Source organism: Cygnus olor, chromosome 3 (genome assembly GCF_009769625.2).
Source record: "Cygnus olor isolate bCygOlo1 chromosome 3, bCygOlo1.pri.v2, whole genome shotgun sequence".
Classification (NCBI taxonomy): Eukaryota; Metazoa; Chordata; class Aves; order Anseriformes; family Anatidae; genus Cygnus; species Cygnus olor.
The window spans coordinates 16,510,819-16,526,732 of NC_049171.1; the positions used below are offsets into that span (position 1 = coordinate 16,510,819).

The 15,914-nt window shown below is 37.4% G+C and overlaps 1 protein-coding gene across 9 annotated transcripts in view; it reads right to left on the reverse strand.

The window, feature by feature from the left end:
* ASAP2 (ArfGAP with SH3 domain, ankyrin repeat and PH domain 2) overlaps nucleotides 1–15,914 on the reverse strand; it is an 88,592-nt gene that overhangs the window by 45,660 nt on the left and 27,018 nt on the right. For all 9 annotated transcript variants that reach the window (XM_040551679.1, XM_040551681.1, XM_040551680.1 and 6 more), the window contains exons 4-5: nucleotides 6,018–6,092; nucleotides 4,928–4,977 (exon numbers count right to left, since the gene is read on the reverse strand). In XM_040551679.1, coding sequence (XP_040407613.1) covers nucleotides 4,928–4,977; nucleotides 6,018–6,092 — 125 coding nt within the window. The remainder of the gene's footprint in view (nucleotides 1–4,927; nucleotides 4,978–6,017; nucleotides 6,093–15,914) is intronic.

A 15,914-nucleotide genomic window follows, 5' to 3' on the forward strand; every position in this document is an offset into this window, starting at 1 on the left:
GCTCCCTGCCTTGTTGGGTACGGTCTGCCTGCTGGAAGCACGAGCAGTTGTTATGACGTACGCTCCTTCCCCATATGCTCCCCCGGCGTGCCTGCCATTAGTGTTTAAGTACATGGGGGAAAGCAACTGCCTCATCACAAAAAGAGCCCCGTCTGCACCAGTTCCAGTCAAAGACACAGACAGACTAGTCCCACTGCTGCTCCACAGGGGAAAGACAGTGTTTTCCTGCTCACATGGGCAAAACAGAGTCTAACTGAGGTCTAAGAGAAATACACTGCTTTGAACTACCCTTAAAACCACTTAAAAATCTTCAGGGCTACAACTGGAGCATGCTAATGACAGATGGTGAGGAAAGATGAATTATTCACAAATGTCACCTCAGGATATTCCCAATTTTTGATTAAAGTAGGTTGGCATAAAGCTTTGAGTTACTTGCTCCTCTTACTCCCTTATTCAAGAACAATTCCGAAGTATAAGGCCTTCCTCAGTTACGTCAGCTAAGGCGATCTTGAGGAAAATACTACAAGGATTTAGGTATCTACAGGGAGATAATAATAATAATAATAATAATAATAATAATAATAATAATAATAATAATAATCAACACTGCATAATAATCAACATTGATGGATGGTCATCCAAGAGTTTAAGAATGGATCTTAACATTACTCTCCCAAACAAGACTAGTTATATAAATATTTTTAAACACACTATTTCATACAGAGCTTGAAGAAGCAGTTCAGAAATTGTTATGGGAAAGAAGGGGAAAAAAAGCAATTTTGAATTAACTGAATTTCTTTTCAAATAAGCCAAATTTTTATTATTTATATTAACACCTGCTATGTCATCAAAAACATGCAAGTGAGATGAAATACTAAGGCAAATAAGTTGTCTTTATAAGGAAGAATCCGAAGTATTCTGCTTATCAAGCTGAAGAATTGGATAAGAATCTCCTTATCATGACAGAAATCCGGGCGAAGTCATCGTCACTTCTCCACAGACTACGAAAATACCACTGTTATTTGGTGTTTAGCTTCACAGGTCTGAACTTGTGACTTGGAAATGAAGACCAATGGTATGATTTTAAGCATATGGTAAAGAGAGTCAGGCAGACAAAACCAAAAGGCTGCCTAGAAGCCTTGAATGGTTTGTTAACCCAAAGGGAAAAGAAAAAAAAACAGAAGGTGAAAAAAAAAGATAGAGATTCGAGAGAAGTATCACTGGAAAATCTAGCTAACTAAGCATAATCCTAGTACTGGCTTTAAGCACAGTCCAAACCAGGAGTCGTCCAACAGACTGAAGAAGACTGAGCAAACCTGCAGCTATCAACACCGAAATTCACCACGCCACTCCAGCAGCACAAGCTGTAGGTCACTGAGGTTAGTCCTTGGCCTTTTTTTTTTTTCTTCCCCCTTTTCTTTTTTTGAGGCAGAGGCTGTGTGGATACTACTAAAAAGAAATTCAACACGATTAAGAATTCTTGAAACAACTCTGCATTCCCTCACTGCTACGGATGACCGAAATGCACAGATATAAGGAAGTTCAGATCCATTAGGAACAGCCACAGAATCAAAACAGTCATTATCTCTAGAAACCTCAGTGGCGTACATAATAGCAACTCCAGCAAACCAGAAAAACTTCATGGTTTTCCTATGTCCAAAACTTAGTAGATGATAAAAGCTGACCTCAACAAGTTCAGACTCGAATTAACATTCTCACCCGAGCTTCAAAATCACATCATTAAACTTGCAGCATGAGATCTGTAGAGGCCAAGGCTCAATAATAATAGCTAGTAACATCTCAACTTGTCTGGAAATTGATCTTCTACATGAGATAGTTTGACAAATCCCACAGTCCTCCTGCAGAGGCAAGGGTGTCATGTCAGTGAAGATCTGTTCTGAATTTAGTTGAACAAATCTAGAGAGAATTGATCTTCTCCTTGGTAGAAGTGAGGCAGATTGCACAGAAAAATAATATTTCTTGACTGCCAAACTTAAGCCCCAAAAAGCTCTTGCAAAACAACAACCAAAAAAATAGTCACAAAAAACCTTTGAAGAATTTGCCTGTAAATGGCATTCCCAGGCTCCCTATCCCAAGCCTCAAGCAGATGATCCTTTGGTCTTGATCAAAGTGAAGGAGTCCAACAGGCTAGACAAACAGCTTTAAACTCTAGAATGCTGATGTGGAGCTTTCATCTAACTGCTTAAAAAGCTAGCAGTTAAAAACACAGCAACTGCACCAAGCCACCACCCAGAAGTATCAGAGAAAATGGTAATGGATCTGAAAGAATTTCCTGATGTACATGTGCTACTTTCAGGTTTTGGATGCTGAATAAACTGTGACATAAGTAGTTTAGAAATAAGCACTGTCAAGGAAATGTGTTTCATTTGTTAAAGAATCTTGCAAAAACTAGAGAGGTAACTTGGAAAGAAGTATCTCCTTACAGCAGAGAAAAGAACTGGTCTGGGATCAAAAACGAAGCGTCTTGTTTCAAAGCAAAGACAGAATGCAGAGTTTTTACAAGACTGTTGCTTAAAACGAAAAAAAAAAAATAATAATCTCAAGATCTCATACCAGCAGCATTGGATTAGATCCCACAGAGAAAATAAATACAATGCCAACATTGCATTTTCAGGTGCTGAATGTAACAATGTATGCAAAACATTTTTTCTAGGTATCTACTGTCTTTAAACTCAAATGAGATTTCCCAAATACACAGATTCAAGTACATTTCCTATGGACATTTCAATTCCTCAAGTACTTAACTAAGATTTTTTGAAAAAGGAAAATATTTCTAGAGTATGCAACTCTGAAACATATCACCTGCTACTATAAGCAAACCGAGGATCAAAGCACAAATCCTTACATCACTGGAACATGCTCACCCTCGTGAATATTCCATGAGAAATTCTAAAAACATCCGAGGTCTTGGTCCACTAGGAACAGAGGGTTCTTGGTGTGCGTCCCAGCAGCCTGCACACGTATTTATTTTCAATTCTGCACATAAGCTTTGTGGGACATCACTATGAATGAGTTATACATAATTAAAGAAGCTTTCAGATCTAGTAATCAAGCACAAGTAGACAATATCAGGCTAAATTACACGGGTGTTCCTTACAGCCCATCCTCAGAGACAAACTACTGACATGGGCAACGGTTAGAAATCTTAATTACTCCAAAAGCTGAAAATTGGCAGGGCACCAAACAGGATCATTCACTGAAATTAAGAACAAAAAGCACTGGAACAATCACAATCTTGACACAGTTACAGTCTTCCAAGGATTCGCGCTGGAGGTTTACGTTAACGTTTCAGAATATCTTGTTACAAAAACCCAGCTATAGACAGGCACTTTCACCAACGTAACACCACTAAGGTCCTCCTCAAAAATCAAGCCTGGAAAGCAGTAATTATACCTTTTTCATTGTTATTCACAAAAGGAATAATGAGATTTATTTAACTTGCTCAACTTGTTGCTTTCGTGAATAAACACCCTACAGGAACCACTTCTGAAGAATATCTGCACATGATTTCAGACAGGCCAGCTCAGTAGGCACCAGAGAATCATTACCTTTTGTGTGACTGCAAAAAAAAAAAAAAAATGGTGCTAGATTCTCAGCCAACCTAGGCAGCCAGGGATCTATGTGATTCTTCTGGACCTGAATCATCAGAAATGGTCTGATACGTGTGGAGCTGATGACCTCAGAAGATCAAACATGCTGGCTGGATAACTGACAAAGCTCAACTGATAGTCACAACCCAGGTAATATTGGAGTAAGGAATAAAACCCACTATGAAATTCTACTTCAGAGACTACCAGCTGTGCTGACACAATTGACTTGGCCAACCCAGGAATTGTAACTACTCCTGAGAAAGGGCACTAAGCCATTCACAGATATATGAGGTACCAAAATTAATTGTTTGATCTTAGGTGTCAAGCTTTGTTGACTTATTTGATTCATTTAGTTGGATACAGTGTGCAGTACACCTGCTGAGAGCATCCAACCTTGTCAGGAAACGCAGAAAACATTCGTATCTTTAAATAAACGTCACTAAATACATGTAGTACAGTAAGGTTCCTGGTACTGGACTGATCTGGAATTGCAAACTGTTTTGGAGCCATACCAGTAAACAAACTTACTCCCACACCATCCTCACAACTTTGTTGGTAAGTGCCAAAGGCTCAGCAGCCACTAAGCCACTATAGACCTCAGCTTTGGACACAAGTCTCATAAGACCTGCTAGAGCCAGAGACATTACATATGGTTTACATATTCTTGACTTTTTTTTTTTTTTTAAGACTTTTGAAAACACATGGACATTTCTTCTGTGCTCTTCTGACTAAAGAAACTTGCTAACTACAGTGAATTAGTTCACGAAGAGGAGGAGAAAAATAACAACAAATCCTTAAAATGACATCAAGAAGTACAATTACATTGCTATACTTTTGGTACTTAAAAGATGAAAACACAGGGTGGATAACTTCTCCTTTTTAGTGTTCTCCAAAAGTAGAGGAAGACAGAAAAGCTAGTTGACTTTCACATGTAGTAGATTCAGAGTACTAATAAGAACACTATTAAAAAAATAATAATAATCTTTCCCAATCGAAATAGAACTTCCCCAACTTAAGTAGAAGAACATGTAGCGGGAGATTATGCTGATTACTTGGAACTTCATTAAGTAAACAGTTCTACCGGAGATATTAACTCTAATGGCATTAAACAAATATATATATATTACTCGTGAAGTAAGTTGTTTATTACACAACTTGAAATGGTTGTGTTTATGCACTACAGCTCCTTTTTTTTTTTTATCCAAATAAAAAACCTTCCCAGCTAGGACTTTTTTCTAGGACCTTAATTCTAAATAACATCCTTCCTAGATTTCCATTATACTTCCCATCTATATAAAAGTTTAAAAGATACATACACTTTTGTTTCATAGTCCTTCCAAGCTTTATCAAAGGGTTTTTTCAGGTCCTGTCAAAAACAAAGAGAAATAATAATGCAGTTACTTATTTATGTGAAAGATACTATAGACCTAACTATGAATCTTTGCCTTTTGCAATGCCTACTAGAACAAGGTATTTTGCTTGTTCCTGCACAACGCACCTAAGGACTGTGTAAAAGTAATCTTGCACATCGGATTAATACATTCAGATTTTTAAAAGCATCTCTAGGAGTTCACATGAGCTAGATCCTTCAACAATTATGGAATTAATTAAAGCAGCATTTGATTATTTTCTCAAAGCAGGGGCATGAAGCTACACTGTATGAGGGGCACTTATTTTGACACGGAAAAATAGAAGAACAAGAGGAGCGAAATGTGGTAACTAACACAGAGGTCATAAGCGTATCTTAATAAATAATCTTTTCATTCTCCAGTAGCTTACAGAGGCCATTTTTAGTCTGTGTACATTTTCGTTCTTCCTTCAATGTCTTAGAACAATAGCTGCCAGTTGCTTCCTGTTTGCTCAGTAGTAAATGAAGCGTAAGCCAAATAAGATTGTTGGCTATAGGCTTTGAAATTTATTATAAACATATCATCGTTTGAGTTCTAAGTTATTATTACTTCAAATAGGAAATATCTGCAGGGCACAAGTAGGTTTAATCTTTGTTAAGAAAAATGCCATGCTCATTCAGCATAATGTGCATTTCTTCCAAACCTGTAAAGTTCCGGGCATGTTTAGAATGCTAAGGAAATATATTGATGAAAATCCTTTAAAACACTAGCCCCCTTCACCTAAGTAAGCATCTGTAAATTAATAGTTCTTACACCTCTTTCTCTGCTTATCTTCTGTATCTCAGAACTGCTTTTAAAGCTTCCAAATGTTTTGTATATGTAGTCACAACAGCATGCTGTATGTGAAACCACAAATAGAAAGGATGACTCAATAATAAAAATGCATTCTTTTGTTTATTAAGCTAAAAAGATTAAAATCAAATCAAATTAATATATTAGCTAAATGTATTTATTATATGAATGACAATTTTGTACATAAATAAGAATATAAACATACCCCTTTTACTCCTTTCAGATCTCCCTTCAGCAAACTGTCCAATGGAAAAGTGATTATGTTGTTCATATTCTGAATCTATATACAGGAAAAGCACAGCAAAATATTTTAATATATTCTAATGCAGCATGTATGTTGCCTCAGTTCACGTTTCAAAGAATTTCAGTAAAAAATCTTACGTATTATTTTCCAAACAATACTTTATGAAGACACTTATCAGTACAAGCAGTAATCAAACATGGAGGCAACACCAGTTAATTAAACTTACTCTGCAAACACTATAACCCAAGCCAGCAGGAAACCAGCAGAACTGCTGCTGATGCAAGTACCTCATCGAACAGTGACTGGAAAATAAGACCACTATTTTTAACATTGCCTGATTTCACTGTGTAAATCATATCAAAACAATGACACCATTTTTCTGCGTTTGTGTCTTAGTTCATGAGTATGTTTTAAATCAATCTTGTTTATTTTGCTGTCTCTTCAGGCTCATTCTATAAAATATATCTGCTACTCTCACACAACATGGTAACTTATTCTGACACAAGTTAAGATGAAGAACTCTGGCCTTTAAAATACCACTATTGAAATATTTTGCATGTGTTCTTAGAAGGTAATATATTTACAATTTATCTATCAGTACAAACTTGTGAATAAAGATTTTACGAGGTTTTGTGTAAGCAAGTAATTCAAGAGCAAGCAAGTAATTCAAGACGAAAAAATCTTAATTTAAAGAAAAAATAAAAAAAAGAAAGTCATGGCTCTAGATAGAGTATCTGTACCATAATATTTTGATAAGGGCAAAGATTGATGAAAAACAGTATGAATAATACAATAAGTAGCATACACCAGGAAAAGAAACACTTCATTTCCAATCCTTTATGATTCAAGGACAATGTTCAAGGTCTGGGTCATAATAGCTAGGCACAACTGTAACAACCTGAACAGACTGCACTGAAGAGTAATAGACAGAGTATTTTAGAATCATGTTATGAAAAGAAAATCTGATTAACTTTTACAGCAGTGTGGTGAAAGTTGCCTTGGGGTGGGTTTTTGTATTTGTTGTTGTTACTTGTTTTTTTTAAATGTGACTTTTTCAAGAAAGAATATCAGAAGTCCCATTTAGCATAACCCAGCCAGAGAAGGAACAACACTAACGGGAACTTCAAGAAAAAAATATTGCCAATTGTGACACTTCAGCCTCCCCAAAATGGAAAAATACAAAAGGATATTTACCACTCCACAGTTATTTGGTGTCCTCACTAGAACAACCCCCTGTGCATGAGACCCAGTGGTCCTCATGCCCAGTGATGCTCAAGTGCTATTAAACATTCAAACAAACATGCAAATCCCCACCCTTTCTCTTCAAAAATGCTAATTTACTGTATTTGCTTGAAATTTCAGCCAGCAACCAAAGAGGAAAAGAACATACATAAATTTTAAAGCTTAAAAGAATAGAGAAGATTGAAGAAATAAAGAAAAGCCGGTCTATTAAGTCACTACAATAAATCCCATTTCCCCTCCTCCACCCTACTGCTCCTTCTCCCAGAAGGAGCTGCGGGACTCAACCACAGCTTTTTACAATCAACAAGTTAAATTAAAACTCTTTGCGTTTGTTATTAAAATAATTCCTATAAAAACGGAACGAGCAACATCTACACATGCTTAGCTGGCAGGGCTGGAAACCATGCCCTTCCTAAGTTCTCAACAGCACTACAACATCCACACACCAACATAATAATAACAACATATATCCATAACATACAGTTTTATTAACTTTGGACATTAAGAGGTAAGTGAAGCAGCTTAAATCACCCAAAAATTTGGTAAAAATTAAAAACTTCCCGCAGAAGATGGATGAAACACAAACACCCCTACTGACATGGACATCCATAACGGCTATCCAAGAGGGGAAGCTGAAAGAGGTTTCCACATCTAAGTTCTCATCCCGTGCAAGATTTTCTACTGTGTTATTCTACTTCAACGCTATGATGTAGTCAAAAAGTCTAACCTAAAGCTCAATGCCTTCATAGCCTCCATTTAATTATTCTTCAAGCGCACATTATCAGGCAGAAAACAAGAGTAAGGCATTTCTCAGCAGCAGTTTCAGGACAAGAGTTTTTTCCTTAAATCAGAAAAAGAGCAGACCCTCAACTATTAGGTGAGACATTCAAAGAACATCAACCAGCCTTCAAAACTGCTCTGGATGTTTCCTTGAGATTTAGTTCATGGGGCATGAATGCATGCTCCTTGATACAATGCTCCAGAAGCAACTTTAAAGAAAGAGTAGGAACAAAAAAACGTTTTTTTTTTAAAAGTATGGAGAATGTTTGCCCATTCAAATGAATTCCTTCTGTGTGCTACTACCTGTATGTTGTTATCTTATCAGTCCAGTGTATTTATTCCCTGTGGTCCTGCTTTCCTTGCACCAAATGTAAACATACATAATGCATGACCTTGTCATTATTAGCCTAGTTAGATGAATCATACTTGTTCGTATTTATAAATCAGCAAGCAGGATACAGAAGAACGATCTTACATTTTCCCTGTTTCCTGAGAAGCTTAAGCTGAACTATATAAAAATATACACTCATTTTTGGCACACGGGGAAGCACTAATACGCTGCAGCTCCTTCTCTGTGTGGACACAGAGAGCTAAATGTATACAGCTGCTTCCATTGATTATTTATGTTTCAAAATATTTTTTAAAAAAGACAAAAGAGACATGCACGAAGGTGCAGGAAAGCTTCAGAGAAATTAAAGCCATCCTGTGTCAGAGGAACCCTGCAAGTTCCACGTGTTGTTTTCTCTCTCAAGAGAGAGAAGAAAGAAATAGTTGACCTGGTTTCCACTTCCAACACTGCCGCTTTGGCAGACTCGCAGTTTTCCTCTGACAGTTTCCAACGAGATAAGATGACAGAGATGGGATAATAAATTAAAACTTCGTAACTTGGAGAAAGCTCAGAGGAGGAGGAGGAGAAATGGCAGGAGGGAGAATGTAAAAATAAACAAACCCGCAGCTGCCAGAAGTGATGGCAGAGGCAACAGACAGGCCAACGTTTGCAAAGCGGAAAGAAATTTTTCAAGTAGTTTAAGAGCCTAGGGCCAAACACCGGAGTTGTTCGTTTGCCAGCACTCCTATTTATTTTAATGAGGCTTTTTCAGCATAGCTCTGGATACCAGCGCCTGCAGTCCTTCAGTAGGTTTTGTTGTTTTCTAAATCCAAACCAGAAGAAAAAAAAAAAAAAGGCAAGTTTTTCACTACTTCAAAAGTTGAGAAGTTAAATGCTTTTCTTAACACAGAGATGAACAGAGTGGACCTTAGGACATTTTCGATCAAACTAAAATTCAGACACTGGCGGGACATCTGATACGGCTCCCATCACGTTACTAAATTCTAGATGCCTCCCTTGTATTCAGTACAGGCTTCTCAACCACCACCTTGGGTGTTTATAAGTGATGGTAGCATTGCCTGTTGATAGGAAAGTAATTATTTTTCTTTTCTTTTTCTTTAGGGCAAGTACTATTGCACCGAATACTTTCCAATAGTTTTCCCAGCGATGTGTGCTTTAGGGGGACAGGGCCATCAACACGAGCAGGGAAGGAGTGAAAACCCAAAGAGACACTAGCTGAAGTTTGTCTGAACCTTGAGCTTTCAGCATCTAACCACAAGACTTAAGAAAATCATGTAACATAAAAATTTTCAAATTTTTGCAGCACAAACTTTCAACTTCAAACCACGCCACGCTCCCACGCATGGTGCTGCTGCCACACAGCACTTGCAAACAACCACTATGCCACCAATAATACACAAGCTACACATTGGGACCTTCTCCATTAGGAAATGCAAACATAAAATGACAGGTACTACATATTTTTTCATATATTCTTGAAGGCATAAAGCGTAGAAAATGGAGAAGAGACTTGAGGTTATTCCTTGCCAGAGGAGAATTCCCAACTGCACACTTTCTAACCTAGGTTAAAACATCTTCCGCTCCTTTCTATGGGCCACTTCATCTAATATTTTTCACAGCGAGATCCCATTTACATGCAATTTATTAAGTTCCCCTTCTGCAAGCTCACAGCTATCTTTGAGCCAAACCATACATTACAACCCTTCTGTGCTTTCTTCATAAATCAACCTCTTCAAGCCCTGACCATTTTTTTGTTACTGTCCTCTGAGTTTCTTCCAGTTGGACCAATATCTTTTTGGCAAAGAAATAAAGATAAGGTTCCAGACGGAGCTGAACCCATGCCACGTAAGGAGGAATTATTACTCCTCGCTTTTCCTAGCACCTACAACAAAAAGGCCTGTTGCAATGACTGTACTTGCATATCTCACTGCAAGAGCAAGCTTTAACATCTATTTCATGATCTACATTAAATTTTACATTACTTTATGATTATTTCAATCTTTTTAGACCCTTAGATAATTCTGTCTTCAGTAGCTCCTAAAGATAATTTTTAAGAAGACTGAAAATGGAGATCAGCCCTCACATTTCCGTATTTTTCTTGACACCACCCTCCGTGATTTAGAATATTATTCTGTAAACTCTTCTCATTTTAGAAAGACGTCTGTAAATCAAACAGTACTCTTCATTTCTTCCCCCCTCTCACTATTAAGCCAATCTTTCCTAAAGAGCATCAGTGAAAAACAAAAGCAACACAACCAAAATCACAGAATCTCTGAATGGTTTGGGTTGGAAGGGACCTTAAAGACCACCTCATTCCAACCCCCTGCCATGAGCAGGGACACCTCCCATCAGACCAGGTTGCCCAAAGCCCCATCCAGCCTGGCCTTGAACACTCCCAGGGATGGGGCACCCACAGCTTCTCTGGGCAGCCTGTGCCAGTGCCTCACTGTTCTCATAGTAAAGAATTTCTTCCTTATATCTACTGTAGATCTACATTTTTTTTTAATTTAAAACCATTACCCCTTGTCCTATCACTCCATCCCCTGACAGAGTCCCACCCCAGCTTTCCTGTAGGCCTCCTTTAGGTACTGGAAGGCCTGGGGTCTTCTCCAGGCTGAACAACCCCAGCTTGTCTTCAGAGGAGAGGTGCTCCAGCCCCTTGATTATCATCGTGGCCCTCCTCTGGACTCATTCCAACAGCTCCATGTCCTTTTTGTGCTGGGGTCCCCAGAGCTGAACCCAGTACAGCCAGGTGGGGTCTCACAAGAGCAGAGTAGAGGGGGAGAGTCACCTCCCTTGCCCTGCTGGCCACATTGCTTTTGATGCAGCACAGGGTACGGAGCGCACATTTCTGACTCATGTTGAGCTTCTCATCTACCAACACCCCCAGGTCCTTCTCCTCAGAGCTGCTCTCAGTTCGTTCTCTGCCCAGCCTGTATCTGCGCTTGTGACTGCCCCAACCCATGTGCAGGACCTTGCACTTGGCCTTGTTGAATGTCATGAGGTTCGCACAGGCCCACCTCTCAGGCCTGTCCAGGTCCCTCTGGATGCCATCCCTTCCCTCCTGCGTGTTGAGCACCCCTCACAGCTTGGTGTCACCAGCAAACTTGCTGAGGGGACACACGATGCCACTGTCCTTGTCACCAACAAAGATATTCCCCATGCTACATGCATTTCCATAGAGGTACATAAGTTGGGCCACTGACGAAGCTGACTTACTGGCTACAGTGGCTGGAATTCCTTTGTGCTGCTCTTTAATCATCAATCTTCAATCATTAATCTTCACGCATAATAACCCAAAACCTCATATATATACATACATATATATATTATATATATATGTATCTATAGCTTGTTTTACATACCTAACTAAGATGCCTCCTTCTAAACAAAAAATACTTGTGAAGGTTCAGACGCCAAATATATTTTTAAAACCTTGTGCTGACCTATTATGTTGGAGAGAAAAATCAGGGCATAAAATTCTGTAAGTTCAGTATATAGTACAAAAAAGATAATTCTTTCAGTTTTTATTGGTTACCTTTTGCATTTAACCAAATCTTTCTTCTTACAGTTAAAAAATTAAGTAAAATAGGAGCATATAGTCAAAAAAAAAAAAAAAAACAAAAAAAACCTGCTATCAATGTCTTTCCATTTCTCCTGGCTAGAAATCCAATAATTATTAATAGAAAAACTTCTCACATGGAATCTCTACCTTCCAGCTACACAGTGGAGAGAGCAGATTCCAGTCTTCTCAGTTCAGCATATTTCATTAGCTTTAAATTTAAATGAAAAAGAACGGACAAAAATATGTAGAACAACAACAAATACACAAAATGGAATTTGTTAAATAGCCACTTCATTTTCACAAATCAAATCTCTCTTCAGGGAGTGCTGACAAAGACAACAAGAAATTACAGATTTTATTTCCTCCTGGCTGAACAGTCTAAGAACAGGATTAAAGGAAAAAAATATTTATGCTGTGTAGTATTTCTCATATTGAAGCCTCACACCTTTATCACTTAGCACTAAATTTCTTAGGAAGACAGAGTAATTCACATTATAAGCAAGTGCCATACAAACCTAACCTACCTGACAACTGTCAGTGCAACCATTCTGTCAAGAATTAGCACCCAGGTTGCCATCAGTAAGAAAAATGTCCAAGAAGCAATACTGTATGTGCCACAAAAAGTACTGTGCTAGCTCTAAAAATGCCTCCTTTACTTATTTTTCACTACCAAAAAAGACTTTTTAATTGATCAAACTTAAAAACATTTCTAATTCAAAGGAAGTTCAAAGACCATGTATAGCTTGGTATTGGAGCTATGTCTAGAGAAAAAATAGAGTTTATCATAAACTGATCAAAGCAATGTGTTAGGTTAAAGTGAGTAGCTACAAGGACCTGATATGCAATAAACATCCATTTACGTCTTCTCTTGAAGAAGTTCTATAAATCATTTCAAATTTGAAGAACCATAGCTCTTCAGAAAAGAAGTACAGCAAAACGCACAAAAAACCCAACCAATTCCAAGACCCGAATTTTAAATTAAACAGTTTACAGTTGAATAATTTGATTGTAAGAAAAAAAAACTTCATATTTTAATAAAATATTTTAAAACATTAATGCTGTGATAAGTCCCAGAAAACATCAAAGTCTTTTAAGAAACCTTTAAAAATACTAGAGAAAACAAGACCTAAAAAACTCTGTTAAAGTAGAACAACTTGATCTTTCCTTTACCTTACTGATGACAAGTTTAAAAGAACATCTTTCTGCAGAAGCACGTCAGAGCTCCAGCTCCAAATGCCACCCAGACCAAGAGCTGACAGAACACATCAGCTTCCAGAAATAAAATCAAAATATATGACAAAGCAAAACTTGACAGTAGCCCTTAAGCTTTGCCAGTGTTAACAGCTTTGGCATCTGTTCCAGTCTGAACATGTCCTCGCACTTCCCTGCACATTCCCCCACTCATTTCAGCTGAAGTCTTCTGTGAAAATTCAGTGTCCTGTGAAACTTCAGGTAGAGGTCCATTCAAAACAATACCTTTCATACTGTGGTGTTTTGTTTTTTAAACAGCAGGAGGTTGTATATCACAAGCTACATTTCTGATGAAACTATTTACAACCAAAACGTGTTGGGTGCTATAAGGAAAGACTGGAGAAGAAGGATGTTTTTACTGCCAACACGCTTACGGCATTCAGAGTTGGATACTTCACAACACTGTGAGAAAGCATGGGGCTTGCTTCACATATGGCTATCATTATTACAAAAAATCCAAATTATTTCCAACTACTAGCTAGGACTTTTTATGCTAGTCAATACCCTTGTAATCTCTTGGAAAATTAGACCTACATCAGTGAACTTTTGAACAGATATTTGAAGTGACCAGAGCTACAAACAACTTATTCCAGTGGTATTAATTTCTAATAGGCAAAGTTAAAGAGATCAACAATTTTGCTTTAGAATTCTTTCATAATTTTGTAATTCTTGTTTATAAGTACGATATTTTTGAGCAACGATGGAAGTTCTGTCTTCTGGCTTTATATATATATATCGTTTATATATATATATCGTTTATATATATATATATATATATATATATATATATAATTTCAGAGGGAACTCTTCCTAAAAAAAAAAAAAAAGAAATAAGACACCAAATTCAAGGTCCATTATGTTCCTCTATTTCTTCAGTCTTCTCTTTCAGTTTCTGTTTCCGGGAGAAAACAAAAAACTTCAAATCTCAATAATATGAAGCACATCAGGGAAGAGCAGAACCTTACAGAGACCTATCCTTCACCAGACATATCTTTCTAAGAGAGAAGATGGCTCTGTTATGGAAGTGTTAAGAAAAACAAAAATTACATCATGTGTATGTGAAACTATTGTACACTTCAAAAGCAGAGAAAATCAGAGCCACAAACTGAGGAAAAACTGAAGACTTAGCTACTATCTCACAACTTATTCTTTTCTTATATATATGTAAACTGAAGCAAAAATACATAGTTTAGAGTAGGAAAGCAGAACATAGGAAAAAAAGATTTAGAAATATCCTATGGAGAAGATAAACAAAAAGTTATGTCTTGGATAAGACAAACTTAATAAGATGCATCCCACTTCCTATAGACATATATTCTGTTTTTATTTTGCTTTGAAGTTTGTGGAAGAAAAGTTATTCTTGTCAGAAATATTTGGCAAAGACTGTAATTACTGTTTTTGAGAGGACAAATACTTAAGATTTTTGGTAAAACTGCAACATTTTTTGGCTTTTGAAAGTCTTCTTAAAATACAATACATTAAAGGTTTTTTTCTGGGGAGGGGATGCAGCTTTTAGTAGATTGCTTTTTTAAACCACACAAACATCACATTTCACAGATTCATTTGTTTAATGAAGTCACCACATTGCAATTAATATAATAGAGAGAGGGGTTTTTGTCAACAGAAGGTATTAATCAGAAAACCCACTCTATTTCCCCTCCCATATGAGCAGTCTACTGCTGTATAAGAGACTACTCGGGATAAATGACTGACTTGCACTCGATAAGGATCCTTTTATGATAGACAATCTCAGATACTATTTGTACATCCAGAGATATTCAAATCAATATGACCAACGTGAAATACATTTCACTACAGATAAACACATCTGGGGTGCAGTCTCTCCCTCTCCTCAATATCACGATTGAGTAAAAAGAGGACAGCATCAGGGAACAAATGGGACTGCCCTAAATCACATCAGCTGGAAACATTCCCCAAAGAACTGATTATGACCAGCTGGCTGTAAACTAGACATTTGGTCTAGATTCACAACAGCATCTGATCTGTCCACATCCCATTGATTCAGCAGACACAGACTTTCAAATGTTTGTATCAATCTGGATCATCTCCCTTTCCTTGCTCCTAATTTACTTCCTACTTTTAAGAGTTCCGTGGCTCCACATAGTTTGGGACTTGTTCAGACATAGCTCTAGCTAGTAGCATGGAGAATCAGAATCTGCTCTGCTTGTGCCCTCTGATTAATGTGAAATTGAGGCTGAAAATTCTCCATTCGTAATTAAAATTCCGTTTCTTCCATTTGGCTCCATCCCATTTTGCTCAGTAAGCTAGTAAAACTTTTAAGTCTTTTAAGTCTTACTGGCTTCAGTTGCAGGACGGGTCCCCAGTGGACACTATTGTCATTATAGCATTACATTTCATTTCTTCTTCCTGACTCTCTTCTCTGAGAAGCAAGAGACTCTCTCTTCCAGGGACACTAAAATGTCCCTTTATAAAAAGTGTGAAAAAGTAAAGAAAAAGCGATGTCAAAACAGAGTAAACCCAGTTGGGTTCTACTGGTTTCACATTTTTAAATGAGTTTTGTATGTGCACTTTATAATACATTATAACTACTTTGTTGTGGGAAGCATTTAGACGTGAGAATTGTTGGAAGAGGTTTGTTGTTGTTGTTGTTTGTTTTTGAGATTTGAAAGGGGAAAGGCTAAGACATAAG